Genomic DNA, 18855 nt, shown 5'->3' on the forward strand with positions numbered 1-18855 from the left:
TTCTCCATTCTCTGTGAGCTTTAGTTCTTTTTTTTAACATCCCCAGGCACAACTAGAAGTTCTTCTACATGTTTCTTAGTCTGCACCACGGTGCTCACTTTCAGATTGGAAGTTGTATTGCATTTGGTTACTGGAGGAAAGAACAATACTGCCTTGATGGTATTATGAACTCAGTGTTCTTTCCCAATCCACCATTTTAAAATTCTCAGAGAGTTGTGGCACCTATTTCACCTGGGCTTTATAATTGTGTTGAGTGGGACAGGAAAGCTAATATGTATTTAGTCTATCTTAGCAGGACTGGGCCCTTATATTTTTAGAGTTCTGCATATATTTTGGATCAAGACCTTTATCAGATACATGATCCACAAATGTTTTCTCCAGTCTATGGCTTAATTTTTTTCTTTCATCAGTTGTGCCATTGGAGTGATATCTAAAAAATCTTCGCCTAACCCAAAGTCACAACGATTTTTTTCTGCATGCTTTATTCTAGAAGTTTTGTAGATTTCGGTATTATATTTATGTCTTGAATTTTGTATATGGAGTGAGGTATAGATTGAAGTTCATTTACTTTGGTATGAATGTCAAATTATTCTAGCACTTTTTTGTTGGAAAGACTATTTTTTCTCCACTGACTGCCTCTGCACATTTGTGAAATGTCAGTTATTGCTATATATGTAGTTCTAGTTCTATACTCTGTATTCTGCTTTATTTTTCTTTATTGTTGAAAAAAATATATAATATGTATCATTTTAATCACATAACTGTGTAGCTCAGGAGCTTTAATACATTTACAGTGTTGTATAGCCATTAATTATATTGTACACAAACTTTTTTCATCATCCTCAACATAAACTTTATACCCATTAATTCACTCCCCCTTTTCCCTCCTCATCCCCGGGTAACCTCTATTTTATTCTATGTTCTATGAATATACCTATTCTAAATATTTCATATAAGCAGAATCATGCAATCTTTGCTATTCTATGTCTGGCTGATTTTAGTTTGCATAATGTCTTCAAAGTCTATCCATGTTGTGGCATATATTAAAATTTCTGATGTGAGAATTCACTGTTATAGATATCCCTAATAGGACTGCTTTCACGGTGCCCCATAAGTTCCAGTATGTTGTATTGGCATTATTGTTTAGTTGTACATACTGTTTAATTTCCTCTATGACAATTTGGTTGTTCAGGAGGGTGTTATTTAATTTCCATGTGTTTTTGTGATTTCTTTTGCTGTTGATTTCCAATTTCATTGCACTATGGTCAGATAATATGCATGGGATAATTTCAATTCCTCTGAATTTACTTAATCATATTCTGTGGTCTAATATGTGGTGTGTTTTGGAGACTGTCCCATGTATAGAGAAGAATGTGTATTCTGATGTTGTGGCACGGAACACACTGTATACATCTACTAAGTCCATTTGTTCACAGGTTTGTTTTAATTATGATATTTTTTTGTTGATTTTTTGCCTAGTTGATCTCCCTCACTACAATTGCATTAGTGTTTATTTGATCTTTCATGTCCTTTAGTATTTTTATATATTGGGTGCACTGTTATTTGGTGCATATATATTTATGCTGGTGATATCCTCTTGGAGTTTTCTCTTAACAAGTATGTAGTGATCTTCTTTTTCTTTGATCAGTCTTGGCTTGAAGTTCACATTATCTGCAAATAGAATAGCTACTCCTGCTTTTTTCTAGGATCTTGTCACATGGAGTACTGCTTTCCATCTTTTGACTTTCAGTCTATGAATTTCTTTTTTAGTTAAATGTGCTTCTTGAATACAGCATATTCTTGTATCTTGCTTCTTGATCCATTCTGCCAATCTGTTTCTTTTGACTGGTGAATTGAAGTGATTTACATTGATGATTATAACAAATGTATTGGCTTATCTTTCTCATATTATTTTCCTGTTTTGGCTCCCTGTCTTTCCTCTTTATTTAATTGGTTTCCCTGCCTGATGGCTTCTGTCATTGGTGTCCTTATGCTTGTGGTCTTCAGTTTGTCTTTCTAATATATCTTTCAGAGGATTCTGAAGAGCTGGTTTGGTGGTCATGAATTCCTTCAGTTGTCCTTGGTTATAGAAGTATCTTATTTCTCTATTGATTTTGAAAGATAGCTTTGCAGGGTTGAGTTGGAGATTAGTTATAGGAAGTATTGGAGCTATTGAAATAGCTCACTCCAAGCTCTCCTTGATTTGAGGGTTTGTGTTGAGAAATCTGCTGTGATTCTGATTGGCTTTCCTTTATAGGTGATTTGTTCCTTTCAGGTAACTGCTTTTAATATTCTGTAACAGCTAAATCCTGGAAGCAACCCAAATGTCCATCAACTGAGCAGTGGATAAAGATGACTTTTATATATATATATATATACATACACAATGGAGTACTATTCTTTTATAAAGAAAGATAAACTTGGGGCTGGGGATTTAGCTCAGTGGCACAGCACCTGCCTGGCAAGTGCAAGGTCATGAGTTTGATTGCCAGTACTGGAAAAAAAAAAAGAAAGATAAACGAGACATTTCTAGGTAAATTGATGTACTTTGAGACCATATTCTTAAGTGAAATAAATTAGACTCACATGTGTAAACCTTGCATTGGCTCCCTCGTGTGAGAAACTAAAAGAGCAAAAAAGGACCAAAATGTACAATAGATATTGTGAAATGGGAAGAAATTGTTTAAGAGGAAATAGGAGCTAGGGTGGGAGAAAGGGGAAAGGAAGAAAGAGGAAAAGGAAAAAAAGATTAAAAAAAATAACAAAACTTTGTAAATAGGGAGGGGAACAGGAATTGAAGGGAGGAGAGGGGATTGGGAAAAAAAGAGGATTCAAAATATATCATGTACAAGTACAAATTCCCAATGATGAATATGATCATTATGTATATCTAAAATGTACCAATAAACTTAATTTAAAAATTTTTTTAAAAAGTAAAAAAATTAAATTTCACTTCTTTTATGACTAAATATTTATTTGATTATATGCCTACATAATATTTTATTTATTCATTTGTCTATTGGTGGCCCTCACCTCTATTGTTTCTACCTTTTGGCTATTGTGACTAATGCTGTTATTAACATTGGTGCATGAATATTTGTTGAGTCCCTGCTTTGCTTTCATTTCCTTTGGATGATAGATGCAGAAATGAAATTGCTGGGTCATATGGTAGTTGTATATTTAGTTTTTTGAGGAACTATCAAACTCTTTCTCACAGTGGCTGTTCAGTTTTACATTTCTACTAACAATACATAAAGATTCTAATTTCTCCACATCCCCACCAGCACTTGTTATTTCCAAGTTTTTAAAACTTACTGCCAACGTAGTATGTGAGAAGTGATATAGCATTATGGTGTGATTTGCATCTCTCCAATAACTAATGATGGTTAGCCTTGTTTCATGGGCTCACTAGCCATTCAGAGAGTTGCTTTGGAGTGATGTCTACTTAAAATTTTTGACCATTTTTGAACTAGGTTCTTTATTTTGAGTTGTAGGTGATCTCCATATATTCTCAATATTAATCCCTTTACTAGATACATGATCTGCAAATATTTTCTCCCATTCTGTAGGTTGTCCTTTTGCTTTCTTGATAGTACCCCATTATGATACACAAAAGTTCCTAATTTTGGTGAAGTTCAGTTTTTCTACTTTTATTTTTGTTGCTTGTGCATTTTTTGCCATACCCATTAAACTGTTTTCAAACTCAATTTTATGAAGATTTCCTCCAGTATTTTCTTCTAAGAGTTTTATAATTTAGCTCTAAACTTTCAGTATTTGATCCATTTTATGTTAATACTTATATGTGGCATAAGATAAGGGTCTAAATCCATTCTTTGTGGATATCCAGTTTTTCTAGCACCATTGTTGAAAAGCTTGTTTTTTCCTCCATTAAATGGCCTTGCTATTCTGCTCAAAGGTATTTGGCCATGTACGTAGAGGTTTATTTTTAAACTCTCTATTCTATTGCTCTGTGTCATACTATTCTAATTACTATAACTTCATTAGTATTGTAAAAGTTGGAATGTGTGTTTTCCAACTTTATTTTTCTTTTTCAAAATTCTTTTGGTTATTTGGGATCCTTTGTAATTCCATATGAATTTAAGGATTATGTTTTCCATTCTTGTGAAAAACATTTTTGTAATTTTGAGAGGATGGCATTGAGTCTGTAGATTACTCTGGGTAGTATTGATATACCTTAACAATGTTAAGTCTTTATGTGAACCTGAGATGTCTTTCTAAGACTTTTTAAAATTCTTTCAGCAATGCTATGTAGTTTCCAGGGTACAGATCTTTCACCCTCTGGGTTGGGTTTTTTCTTGAGTATTTAATTCTTTTAGATGATATTATAAATCAAACTGTTTCCTTAATTTTAATTATGGTTGTTCCTTGCAGTTTATAAAAATGCAGCTTATTTTTGTGTGTTGATCTTGTACCCTAAAACTGAGTTCAATTTATTTATTAGGACTTATAAGTTTCATTTGTATTCTTTGGGATTTTCTAAATATGGGATCATATAATTTGTAAATAGAGATAGCTTTATTTCTTCCTGTTCAGTTTGGATGCTTTTCATTTCTTTTTGTATAGTAGCTCTGGCAAGAAGTTACAACACCATGTTAAACAACACTGGTCAAAGAGGACATCCTTGTTTCAATCTTCAGAGAAGCTTTTAGTTTTTCACCACTGAGTGTGAGAATATCTGTTGGTTTTATATAAATATGCTTCATGATGTTGAAGAATTTTCCCTGTGATACTAGTTTTATTAGGGTTTGTTTTGTTGTTGTTGTAAAAGGGCGATGGATTTTGTCAAATGCTATTTGTCAAATGTCAAATTTTTAGCATTCAATTGAGATGATTATGTGGTTTTCTTCCTTCATTCTATTAATGCAGTATATTGCATTGGGTGATTTTCTACTGATGAACTACTCTTGCATTCATAGGATAAATCTCACCTGGCCATGGTGAATAATACTTTGTAATATGCAATTGTAATATTCTTAATATGTAGTTGAGAGTATTTTGCATCTCTATTCATAAGGCATACTGGCCTATGATTTCCTTCTCTTGTAATGTTTTTATCTGGCTTTTGTATAAGGATAATCCTGGCCTTCTACAATGAATTAGAAGATATTCCCTCCTTTTCAAGTTTTTGGGAGAATTTGAGAAGGATTTGTGTCATTTAAATGTTCTTTTAGGCTCACCGTTAAAGTCATCTGATTCAGGACCTTTCTTTGTTGAGAATTTTTTAAATACTGTTCCAACCTCTTTTTTATAGGTCTGTTGATATTTTCCATTTTTTTTCTTGAGCCAAGTAATTTTTTGTGATTCAAGGAAATTGTCCATTTCTTCTAGGATTTTAAATTTGTACATAATTTTTTATATTATCACCAAAATACTTTTATCTCTGTAAGGTCAGTGGTAATGTCTCCACCTCCATTTTTTTTTCATTTTAGTTATTTGCATTTTGTGTTTTTCCTTATCAGTCTAGCTAAAGATTTGCCAATTTTGTTCATCTCTTCAGGGGCCCAACTTCTCTGTTTTTTCTATTCTCTCTCTCTCTTTCTCTCTCTCTCTCTCTGTGTCACTCTCTCTTTTTGATAGTGTCTTATTGTGTAGTTTAGACTGGCCTTGAACTCACTATGTAGTCCAGGCTGGTCTCAAACTCACAGTAATCTTTCTGCCTCAGCCTCCCAAGCACTGGGATTACAGGTGTGTGCCATCATGCCCAGCGTTATCTCTTTTGTTAATCTCTGCTGCTTATTACCTTTCATTTACTAGCTTTGGGTTTAGTTTGCTCTTCTCTTTATAGTTCCTTGGGGTATAAACTATTGGTTTTATACCTTCTTCTTTAATGTAGACATTTATATTATAAAACTCCCTTTGAGAACTGCTTTTACTGCGTTAGGGTTAGGGTCTTGTTGTGTTATGATTTCATTTCATCTTTATGTATTTTATAATTTTTCTTCTGCTTTTTTCCTTTGATACATTAATTGTTTCATTAAATTTCAACATATTTAATTTTCCAGTTTTACTTCTGTTACTGTTTCCTGTCTTCATCCTGTTATGGTTAGAGAAGATACTTTGAATGATACATTTATATTTAAATCTATTGAGAATTGTTTTGTAGCCCAGTACATAGTCTATCTAAGAGATCTGTGCTTGAGAAGAATGTGTATTCTCTTGTTTGGTACAGTGTGCTCTATGTTTGTTAGGTCTAATTAGTTTATTGTACCACTCAAATGTTCTGTTTCCTTATTTGTCTTCTGTCTTGTTCTATCCATTATTGAAAGTAGGCTATTGAAGTCTTCAGCTGTTAGAGAGCTGATATTTTACTTCATATATTTTGAGGGTCTATTATTAAGTATATAAATATATACTGTATCTTTTTCCTTTACTGAACATTTAAAAATATATAGTGTCCTTTTATCTTGTAAATTTTTTTGATTTGAAACATTTTGACTGATATTCATATTGCTACTCCAGCTTTGTTTTGGTTACTACTTGTATGGAATGTCTCTTTCTATCGGTTTACTTTTGATTTACTTGTACCTTTGGATTTGAAGAGTATTTTTGGATCTGAAGCAAGTCACTTGGAGACAGGATATAGTTGGACAATGGCCACACCTGGCTTGGCCCCCAAGGTTTCTGAATATGATGAGTTACTTTTCTCTTGTTGCTCTTAGCTTCAATTATTGTCATCATTTTTCAAAAGATTGTTGTATCTCAATGTGAATGTCTTTAATTTTACTTGGAGTTCATTGAGATTTTTGGGTTTATAGATTTATGTCTATCATCCAATTTGGGAGTTTTTGACCATTATTTATTTCTTCAAATTTTATTTTTTTTCCCTTTCTCTCCTTTCCTTCAGAGGCTCTCAAAATTTATATGTTGATTTACTAAATGGTCTTCCAGAGGGCCCTTAGGCTTTATTAACTCATTCATTCTTTTTTTTTAGTTCCTGAGACTTAATCATTTTAATTATTGTCTTCAACTACCCATTTTCACTGATTTTTTTGTGTCTGCTCAAATCTTTTCCTGAATTTTTATTTGTGAGTATACATATGTTTTGCTCCAGAATTTCCTTGGTTCTTTTTCAAATTTGTGGCCTCTTTATTCATATTCTCATCTTGTTCTGTGTTCTCATAGTTCTTTGCACATCTTTAAGACAGACAGTCTTTGTCTAGTCACTCTAATTTTGGAGCTTCTTCAGGGATGGTTTCTTGTGATTAAGTTTGGTTTTTGTTCTCTTCAGTGGGCCATACTTGTCTCCTTCTTTGTATGTCTTTTTTTTTTTTTTTTTTTTTTGTGGTGCTGTGGTCCAGGGCCTTGTACACGTAAGTCAAGAACTCTACCACTGAGTCACATCCCCAACACCCCTGCCATTTTTTTTTCTTTTAAATAAAAGGAGGAAAACATTAACAGACAGACAACATTTTACAAAATAGCAAAAGAACAGTACAGACAGTACTGAGTTACAAACAAAGTGGTAGGGAATTAACAATGCTTGTTGTATTACATATTGATATCTTCAAAGTGGTTTCTCATGAAAACAGATATAAACATGCAATGCTGATCAACCAAGGACTCATTGACAGTTTCTTTCAGCAAAGAAATACAAGACAGTAGAACAGTCATATTAACTATCCTGCATATACATACATACAAAATTTCTCCTTCTTTCCCCTCCATTTCCCACACCCCAGTTGCCCTTTACCTTTGAGTGCCTTCCTATCATTTCACAATGTCTATCATACCTCCCAGTTTAAATTAACTGTTTCAGGTTTTACACTAGTGAAACAATGTGGTGCTTGCACAGGTATGTTTGATTTATTTCACTTATGAGTATGGTCTCTAGTTGTGACCATTTACTTATAAAAGCCTCAAGTTTATCTTTCTTTATAGCTGAGTAATATTCCATTATATAAAAGTACCACAATTTTCTTATCCAATCCTTGGTGGATGGACATTTGGGTTGCTTCCACATTTTAGCAATTATAAATTGTGCTGCTATGAACATAGGTGCACATATATCACTGTGACATGATGTTTTTAGATCTTCTGGGAAAACACCCAGCAAGGGGATAGCTGAGTTGAATGGGACCTCTAGACCTAGTTTTCCCCTGCCCTTGTATGTCTTGTGATTTTCTCTCTCCCTGTCTCTCTCTCTCGCACACTCTCTCTCTGATGAAACCTGGACATTTGAATCTTACAAGATGGCAAGTATTTTTTTGATGCTTGTACTTGTGCCACAGATTAGCCTCTGATGAGAGTCTAAGGTCGTTCTGATTCTGTGACTTTCTCTGGATGTGTGTGGTAACTTCCTAAATCCCCTCATGTATATGGTTGTTTTTATGTGTCCTAATCTTTAAGTGGCTGGCCTCCCTAAAGGGAGAGAAATGCAGGGGGGAAAAAGGCAGTACAGTTTTAAGTTTCTGAAAATTTCTTGAGCTCATGAGGGTTAAAACAGTGATGACCAGCCTCTGTGCCAGCTAAGATTTCTCAAAGAAGCTTTCAAGTTTCAAAGATTCCAGAGTTCCAAAAGAGTTTCTTCAGACAGTTTCTGCCAGTTTAATTGTTTTCTAGGTACAGAGATGAATTCCTGGTGCTTCTACCCCTCCAACTTCTCTGACATCACCTTTCATAAAGTTCTTTCTCCTTTCTGATAAGTGGAACCAAGGGAGGAAGTGTTCATTGTTGAGCTAGTGTTTTAAAAGACCGGCAGAATGATCCTTAGGTCCGAGTTTCGTGACACTGGACAAACCTTCAGACTATGGAAAATCAGGCTGAAATTTAGGCTATCTTATCTGGGCAACCTTGTTGCCTCACTTGGAGGTACTCTTCAGAACTGAAATCCCTGCGCTCCTGCGGTCTGAGTCAGTATAGGAGAGTCTTATCTTTGCAGGGATTGGCCTCTCTTTTGGTTTGTCCTCAATTTCATGCAGACTGCAGTTTGGGGCTAGTGCACAGAACACAACCTTCTCCTGCTCCTTAGAGTGTTCACTTGCAAAGACAGTCAAACTGACTACAAGATGAATCACACACCTTGTTCTCCAAGGACTGTTAGTTTGGGGGGTGTGATGATTAAGCTTAACTGTTGACTTGACAAGGAATAACCCATTATTGTTTGTTACGGTTTGTGTCTAGATGTCCCCCCACAAAGCCTCGTGCAGTCTTAGGCTTTTTCAGAGGAATGAATCTAGAGTTTGATTCAATCTAGTGATTGATTCAAGGTCCAGTGCTGGGATTAAGGGTGTCAATGCTACACCCACCCTAGAGTGGTTAGCCTGCAGACAATGTAAGGGACAGAAAGAGCTCCTCCTTCTTCCTCTCTCCCTCCCTCCCCTCTAGTCACTTTTACTGTCTTCCACGGTCATAAATTGTTGCCCCTCTGCCCTGCCTTTGAGCCAGCTGATTATGGACTGAAACCTTTACAAACAGTGAGCTAAAGAAACCTTTCCCCCTTTAACTTCGTGTGTTGGGTATTTTGTCTCAGCAATGAGAGGAAAGTAAAACACTGTTCACAGCAGAAAATACCATTAGGAAGTGGGTCACTGTGGGAGTACCTTTAGAGAGTTTTTCTCTCACTAGCACCGATGCACTGGTTTCTGTTTCCTACCCATTATGAAGTGAGCAACTTGGCTCTGCCACATCATTCTGCCATGATGTTCCTACCGTAGAGCCAGCCTACCATGGACTGAAATCTCTGAAACTTAAACCATTTCCTTAAACACTTTAAAGTAGTATATGTCAGACATTTTGGTCACAGTGATTAAAAGCTAACCAATACAGGCAGCTGTCCACAGTAAACCTTAGAGTAGAATGTGTGCCTTTGTTACAGTGCCTAGGACCTTCTCCCTCATCCAGAGAACAGTGACTTTCCATGCTTCATTTTTGCCTCTGTAGTACATCTATGCCCAATACATGTTTGCTGAACTAATGAACTGGATGGAATATTTGCACAGGTTTCCTACAGGGATTTACTGCTAGGCTCCTTATTTGAACCTAACACATATATATAAAAATATATATATATGAATGTTGCATAAGTAGTCCCTGCACCGGTGATTCGCAGCGCTTGCTGCTCATCAGAATCACCTAATAAACTTTTCCCAAATCTTGATTCCTATCTTCCAACCACAGAGATTGTTTTTGTAAGTCAACCTGCAATCTTTAAAAGCCACTTGGGTAATTTCTGATACGCAACTAGTGTAGAGACCCACAGACCTTTGACTGGCTATGAAAATTTAACAGTCAAAGTATTTGGGGCTGGAAGTGTAGCTCAGTGGTAGGATGGTTGCCCAGCATGGACGCGCCCAGGGTTCAGCTCCTGGCTTAGAAAGAAAGTCTGTGAAGGGCTTCTACTTTCACAGCAGCTACTTCCTAGCTATCTTTAGACAAATCATCTAATATTTCAGTTTGGGTTTCTTTGACTATAAATAGGAGTTATGGGGCTACTGTGAAGATTTATGTAAAGCCTTGTCACTGTAATAGTTAACGTTGCCAGGTTTATTCTGCTGTGCAGACTTGCCACCAGATTCCTACAGATGCAGTCCACCGCAGCACACCTTCTCCAGTCAGCTTTTGGAGACAGGATGGGGTGGAGGGTGCGTTCCTGGTCCGCCTGGGCAGTGAAGGATCCAGAGCCCTTCGAGCCGGGAGGGCACTAAGCAGATGCTCCCAGTCTGATGGGGCGGGGGGTCTGCACCGCACACAGGCAGCAGGGGCCGCTCGCGCTCCCCAGCTCCCGAGCTGAGGGGCGGTGCCCCGCGCGTGCGCACTCGGACCGCGCCTCGGGAGCCGGGCGGCTCCGCGGCCTTCCGCTGTGCTCCCTCAACCAAACCTCCCTGGCTGGACGCGGGACCCCTACACGCCCACGACCCGTGGGCAAACCTGGTGCGGCCAGCATTCGCGTCTCCACGGCGCTGCAGCCGGCGTGATTGTCCGGCCGGCCGGTGCCTGGGCCGTGCGGGACGCCGCCGCCCGCATGCTACGCTGGCTAATCGGGGGAGGCCGCGAGCCCCAGGGCCTGGCCGAGGTGAGCGAGGGGGCGGCAGCGCGGAGGGAGGGGCGGGGCCGTGGGCGGGGCCTGGCGCCCCTGCGGGAGGGGCCCGCGCTGACGTCTGCGCCGGCGTCCCGGGCACCCGCAGGAGCTCCGTCTGGGCTGCTAATCCCGCCTCGGTTTACCTGGAGGAGAAGGCGCCCATTGCAGCCCTCCTCTTGGTCTGTTTGAACTGGTACCTTTTCTCAGCATCACCTGATCCTTGGTTACTTACCCAGCAACCAAAATATTTGTGTCAGGAAAATGATTTTCTAATTAACTTATTTTTTATTTCACAATCACACTTCACGGCTTTATAATTGGATAGGCCGTTGAATTGTGTAAGGAGATTTGCATATGAAATGTGAATAAATAATTTACCGCCTTAAAAATATTGAGGTCTGAATTTATTTCCCATGCCACACAAGAATAGAATTCCGATTCTCAGGAAGTAGCTCTTTTGACTGAGGTAAAAGGTTGAATTGTTACAAGCAGTTTAACTTCTCGGTTTTGACTTCCTTATATCTTTGCAGTTGAGATTTATTGTCTGTTTCTTAAAAAGTATTTTAGATGAGTCTGGAATCCTCCAGATAATGGAAGAATTGTAGATCCTTGAACATACATATAACAATTCGGTATTAACCTAGTTAATCGTAAAATTTGATTAGTCCTACCGTTCCTGGCAGGCTTTCATTTGGGGGAGCAATACTGTTTTCAGATGTCGGTTTTTTCTTATCGGAACCTTTGTCAGAAGGGAGACTGGGTAAATACAGCATTACTGCCGAGGGGGTATATGTTTTAAGAAAACGTTGATACGTGTTAGCTTATACATTTTTTCATGTAAAGTACTTCAATTATTGTAATTTCTTTGAATCCATACAGTATCAGACCCCATGATTTTCTCTAATTTATGGAAGAACTTTGTATTCTAATCTGAGCAGTGGGTCTCAGTGTTGGGTTGCTTTTGCCCTTCAGGGGCTGTTGAATCCAGGGCGTTTTCACGGGATGTGGCTTGCAGGGATCGGGTGAGTAGGGGAGTGTTCTCTGTTGGCCTCCGAAACACCAGGGGTGCGGCTCAGCATGCTAAAATGCACAAGGTAGCCACAAAATGTCAGTAGCGTCAAGTCTGAGAAACCCGGTTTTAGAAAATGGTTCTGTCTGACCGAGAAATGGGTTAGTAGGTCCTATCTTACAGAATTAAGTTGTATGGCACGTTGCTTGCTTAGCACGGTGTCTGACGTATGCCCTGCCACATAGTACTGTGCTCTGTGAATGTTGGCAATCTTTAGCAATATTGTTAGCCGGAGCTAAGTCATGAGTCTGAACGGTTTGATTCCTGTTTGTTTTTTCCATTTAGCACACATGTATTGAATGCCTGTAATAGGCTATTTTAGTCTATATTTTACTGCTCTGATTGGCAATTTTATTTCCAACAAGTTTTAATTGAGAAACACTCCTTCTAAAGTAATTGAGTTGGATTGGCCCATTCTTTTTTTTTTTTTTTGGTTTTTCTCCGGTACCGGGAACCGAACTCACGACCTTGCACTTGCCAGGCAGGCGCTTTTGCCTCTGAGCTAAATCCCCAGCCCCTGGCCCATTCATTTTTAAGGTCAGGTTTATGGAGATTGAATATATATAAAATAAATTCACTCTTTTTTGTAAATTTATTGTGACTTGAAAATACTAAAATTTATGAATTCATGGTAAGAGAAATGTTTTATATAGAATTGCAGTTACTCAGTTGATATTAGGGGAACTAATACTGGTATTAGAACATACAAGTCTTGTGGCTTTTGAAGTCTTATATTCTTACATATACAGTTGTGTATCACGTTATCCTTGTCTCTCTTTTGTTTTTGCCTGTGTTCCTCCCATTACAAGAAATCTCCATTACAGACAATAGGTGAAGAACAATCCCAGAACCCCTACACAGAACTGCTCGTGCTGAAAGCACACCATGATATTGTGCGATTTCTAGTACAGCTGGATGACTACAGGTAAGAGACACTAACTGTCTGACTACTGTTTAGAAAGAGAGTTTTTGGAGAATTTTATATTTAAAACAAGTTCAAAACCCGTTTCTAAAAATTTAAAAACTGATCAGTCAACTTTTTAAAAAAATATATTATTTAGTAGAACTTAAATTTGACCTCTGTAACTTGATGAAATTTTGTATCTAAAATCTTTTATTTTTTTCCCAGCATGTCATATCTGGAGATTTGTGTATTATATTTGTTTTATGAGTTAGAAAGTCTTATTAGTTTGGAAGAAGCAAATAACTTCAAAATTTGGGTGGCAGTTGTATATTAAGGTGAACTCCAGTTTGGGAAATGAATATGGTAAATGTTTAAACATCAGGTACCCACTAGGGATGTACTATAGTGAGTAAAAATAAGGATTTAATCTGAGTTTTTTTTTTTTGTTACTGGTGGAACCCTTTCAAAATGTACATTATTCTATACTTCCTTGGTAATGAGTATAATATTAAATGTAATACATTTACAAACAGAGATGAAGGTAAATAGGTCTTAGGGATGATATTTAGCTTATTACTAATCTACAGTATGTATTTGTTATCAAGCCCTTGTTCAGCTACAGCATAAGTACTGTAGTGTCGAAACTTTTAATATTTGTCGTCCCTTCTAGAATGTAACTTTCATGACTGGGGGCCATGTTTTCCTTGTTTACCACAATATTAGTACCTAGCACAGTGTCTTACATTTAGTAGGCAGTTATTGTTGAGTGAGTTTTCTCTGTTGCCTTTGCTGCTTTTTCTTTTCTTTTTTGACTCTAGAAGTGACAGCTGCTATGCTATTCATACCTCTGACTAGTGCTTCTACTGTCTGATGGCTTTCTTTTCTCTCTGCTTCTTTAAAATGTCTTTGGCATTTAGTTGCTTTTGTGATGTGCTGTGCAGTTCTGACTCCATGTGGAGTCAGGTCAGATTCCACAGGCACAGGGCACAGTACTCCACTTTAGACTCCCTACACCTTAGACTGTAGCCATAACTTGGGTTTCTTGGTCCCTCACACTCCTGACCAGCGAGCTACAAGTCCCCACTGCCCCTCAGGCTTGGTGAGTCACTGGAACAGAGCACTGAACTTGGGAAAGCACTCTGCTGATGGTCACACTTGTACCACAAAGCCCATGTACTGGGACTGTCCAGATAAAGAGATGCATAGCGTGAGGTCTGGGAGGGTCTCACATGAAAGCTTTCTTGTCCTCAGGGCTCTTGGAACATCAGTTGGGTGCCTCTAGGGTGTCCAGAGTTTGTACTGGGGCCTCATTGTGTAGGCATGGTTGTATGAATCCCTGACTACATAATTTGAACTCATTCTTAAATCCCTCATCTCTCATGCCCCAACCTGAGAGGTTGGGAGCCCAGTCTGATACCCTGTGACAGTAGCACAAAGCCCTATAATCCCATGGTTCATCTTTCCAGCTTGGCCAGCTCCTCTTCTCAAATTATCTAGGAACTCAGTGTGAGTCATCTGTTAGCATCACCTCAGGTGTGGTCTGAGGGGCCACCGTGAATAATGAAGATATGATCACTCGGGAAATTCCAGGGGCTAAACCTAGGCAAACCTAGGGCACACATGCTATTGTGTTTTTCTTTTAAGACAAAAGATATTAATATATGAGTGTTTTTTTCTGAACTAAAACCTTAGTATTCAGGTTTAATTGCAGTGTTGGCACTTGGCAATAAATAAGTGGGTTTTGGGTTGCAGTTTGGCACCTGCTCTCTAAAAGGTTCCCCATCACTGGGTTAGAGGCTCCCTTCTAAGTACCAGGGACAAAGGCCAACAAAATTATTAATCCCTGTTTCCCAACTTTTTCTTGAAAAGATTTATCTCCTATCACATATAATGTATATCGTGTGATCTCTCATATGATATTATATATAAGTAGCCTGTCAGCACTGTTACCCTGTTTTCGTGCAAGCCTAAGAAATCGCAGCATGTCAAACAGATAATCTCCAGGCTTGTATGTTAATATGTGGTTTGGTATGTCCTTTGAGACACTCCATTTATTTATTTAAACAGTCATTTCTGTGGAACACTAAACATTTCCGCAAAAGTAGGATTTTGGATTGCTAAAGGTTTTTTTTGTAACATATTTAACCCTAGTAAGTTGCTAGACTAAAAATATCCAAATCACTTCTTATAATCACTGATATATAGTCCTTAAGGAATGCTAAAATAATTTTGTGTACAACAGGTAAGGAATAAATATATAGTATGCTTTCTGGACTCAGTCTTTAAAATTTGTATGGATTGTTAAGGGTGCATGATCATTGCTGTTGTGTGTGTGAAGTGTCCTTATGGCTCATCCCTGCTGCATAGTAAGAAGACAAGGCCAGCCTGCAGACTAACTATCACTGAACAAGTGCTGATAGAGATGATTACATTTTTCCTGCAGTGATGGTAATGTGTACATCATTTGCTCAATGATAAAATATTCTATAAACAGTAAAAAACTATGGATGAGTATATCAGTTATCTACCACTCAGCCAAATTTCACCCTGAGCTTAGTTTTTTAAAACTCACACAGCCACATCTGTTTAGCTTATTATTCTGCAGTATGACAGTTTAGGCTGGGCCCAACTGTGTCTTTTTACCTACAAGTCAAGCTCACCTGGTTTTGGCTAGGTTCACTTATCTAGCTTTGGTCACTTTGTGGTTGGGTGGGGATGGCTGGTTCACAGTGATCTCTGCTGGGAGGATGCTTCTCCTCTGTGTAGTTTCTCAGGGACTTACTCATCGTATGTGATTGGAGTTCTCATACTTGCAGAAGACCAAGCCCAAAGCAAGATACTTTTCAAGTGTCTGTTTGCACTGTGTTTGCTGCCATTTCATTGCCAGAGGTAGTCAGCAGCTGACACAGAGTCACTGATTAGGTAGATAAATTCTAGTTACGATAGCAGGAGTAACTAAGTCCTATTGCCAGTGTGGGTATAGGAAAGGGAAGAATTTGTGACCAGATGTGCCATCTACCACAGTAAATTAAGTATCTAGAATAGATGAAAAACCCTGCCTTTTGGCTTTTGAGTACAGTGATGATATAACTTCACAAATCACATTTAGTTATTTGTATTCAAGTCATTACTATATCAAAATTTACATATAATTAGTGTATTTTCTAGTTGCAGACTTCTGGAACTTTAATCCATGATTTGCTTTAAAAATTTAATTGTATAGTGAAAAAATAAGGATTGAAAAAGTCATCCTTGGACATAAGATATAAAATGGACATAAGAAATCTACAAACTATAATGTTATGAAGAGAACTAAAAGCAGAATGTTTTCACTCTAAAAATTTTTAATTAGCACACAGTAATTGTGCATACTATGGAGTATTTTTAATAGTTGATATAGTTTAGACTTTTCATTGTATATGTCATTATTAATCCATTGCCAAATTATAAAAATATCTTTGCAGTTTTTAAACGAATTTTATGTCATTATACTTTTTATGTTTTTATTTAGTTTTTGTAGACTTTATATTGTTTTTTTGGTCAGCTGTTGTAATCCAGGTTTCACGCTTGAGGTCTTTAGATAATATCATCTTATTGAAAATTTTGCAGAAGGATTTTCTTGTTTTCTCGGTGGCTCAGCTAAAATCAGTGAGTGGAAAATTTTCTCAGATTGGTTTTTGAAGATACCAAATAAATCCTGTATAACCTAACAGACAGCTGCCTTTTCTTTTCTTCTTCAGTATTTCTTGAACATGAAGTGAGGGTCATATTGATTGGGAGATCACTAAAGAAGGCTAAGCTTCAGCAAGAGTCTTCCAAAAAATGAACTGTGCTAAAATTGCATGTAATACTCTAGCATTTGACACATTAAACTAAGCTGAGTTCATAACACATTTTAAGAATAGCTTTCTCTGTTGCTCATTTGACCATTCCTTGCTCCTCCAGGAAACAGACAAGGTTATATAGGATGGTGCTCATGACTGGAAAAGAATCAGATGACCCATGAAGTGCCAGGCTGGAGGAGAAAATGTGTCTCCAGGATGGCTGGTGAAGCTGTACATTCGCAAGAGAGTGAACAAACTCAGTATAGTCTGATAATCCACTGACAACAAATAATGCTCCATCTTTAAGAAGATATTCCAAAACTAACAATACTCTGTCTCATTTACCTTCAGTGACTAGAGATCAGTAGTCAAGATAGCTTAGGTCCTCCTGATTCCTGGGTTCCACTCTCTTAAGTTGGAGTTAAATGTGCAAGAAGTTTCTTACAGAGAAATGCCTATGAAAGGAAGAGAGAGGAAGGAGATTGGGTGGGCAAGCTGTTTTAGACTCTGATGCAGATGTGACAGTCTCTGCCAGCCCTATGGAGAGCTTTGGAGGAAGGATTGCTTCTTAAAGGAGTTCTGCTCTGGATAGAATTAGTCAGGGCTTTGTACCGCCACCTTGCTAATCATTTGTTGAGGATCATCCAAGAAGAATGTGCCCCTGACTTCTTTGTCTTTCTTAACTGCCAGTGACTGTGGACCAACTGAGAGTATGACTTTGTTTGAAGAGCTGAAGTCAGCTGGAGGCATTTGAGTAGGTACATTCCTCACCGCTGGCCAGCTAGTCTTCTCTTGAAAGGGAGCCTGGAAGGCACATCTTTGGGAGTACCATACTTTCATAGTTGTAAGTCAGGCTATTTGCTTTTTAAAATTGCATAAATATACTCATGTGCACCATATCTTTGAGCAGCTATTTAAGAAACTGTAAGTATGATGTTTGTTAATAGCTCAGTGGTTTTAAAAGTTAATGTAATTTTCAGAAATATTAAGATAGTTGTATCTTGAAAAAGGTATAAATAGGGTTGGAGATATAGCTTAGTGGTAGAGTGCTTGCTTAGTATATTTGAGGCCCTGGGTTCAGTACCTCCCGCCACGCACACACACAAAACATAAGTGAAATCCTTTTTATATGAATTGTAGTGGCTACAATACTGGTAATTTTTCAGACTTTGTATCTGGCAATTTTTTTTGTGTGTTTCTAATATTCATTATCACTTTGCATTTAGACATCTTGATTGTAATAGATTTTGCTAAAATCTGTTACAAAAAGCAAAACAACCCTATTCTCTCTCTGACACTCCTGAGTGACTCCTTGTGGTGAGTTCGTTCCATTTCTGTTGTTTGTGGTACTTTGAGTCGAGTAAGAGAAGGGTGTCTGTGCCATGTCTTGCATATGTGTATGCCACCCTCTCCTTTTCCTTATTTCTACTAACTTTGTCCATTTGCTTATATTTTAGAAAAGGCACGGAGTTTTGCTTAGTTGGCTAAGATTGTGCAAGGTTTGTGAGTGTGACAAGAGTGAGTGGAAATGAAATTATTGCTTCATATAATCGAATCTTGGGGTAAAGACCCAAAGTGTGTAATAGTACTTCATTTACAAATTCTGTCACTGTAGCAGTAAAATTCTATAATTTCTGGGTAAAACCAGGCTCACTTAATTACAAAAACCCTACTAAGCATTTGAGAATTATTACCTCAAACATTTTTAAACTATAGCTTAAAAACCCATCTGACAATTTGAGTATTGATAAGGGTAATAACTGCACTGCATTGCAACATATCATGTATGTTTAAATTCATGTGTGCATAAGGGTCCTTGAAAGAGAACTGGCTAGTTACCTCTAGAGAATGCTAGGGTGCTAACTCATTATTTTGAAAACTGGTCAAAAGAAGAGCAAAGTCAAGTTCCTACTCTGCCATTCTTATATAAACTATTTTAGAGTCAGTAATTATTGGTGAAAAGAAATTTCTCTGTGTAGATGAATTCAAGCTAGGAAGTATGATAGAATTGGAATATTGT

General features: G+C 37.6%; 1 protein-coding gene across 2 annotated transcripts in view; it reads left to right on the forward strand.

Moving 5' to 3' along the window:
• Positions 1 to 18855, forward strand: part of Wdr41 (WD repeat domain 41) — a 144768-nt gene that overhangs the window by 93408 nt on the left and 32505 nt on the right. Inside the window, exons 1-2 of one of the 2 annotated variants that reach the window (XM_005386025.2) lie at positions 10775 to 11032; positions 12917 to 13032. In XM_005386025.2, coding sequence (XP_005386082.1) covers positions 10982 to 11032; positions 12917 to 13032 — 167 coding nt within the window. In that variant the 5' untranslated portion in view covers positions 10775 to 10981. Of the gene's footprint in view, positions 1 to 10774; positions 11033 to 12916; positions 13033 to 18855 lie in introns of those variants that run through there. The other variant, XM_013514857.1, reaches the window with a different exon arrangement.

The sequence above is a fragment of the Chinchilla lanigera genome, unplaced genomic scaffold, assembly GCF_000276665.1.
Source record: "Chinchilla lanigera isolate Chin_1 unplaced genomic scaffold, ChiLan1.0 scaffold00024, whole genome shotgun sequence".
NCBI classification, from domain to species: Eukaryota; Metazoa; Chordata; class Mammalia; order Rodentia; family Chinchillidae; genus Chinchilla; species Chinchilla lanigera.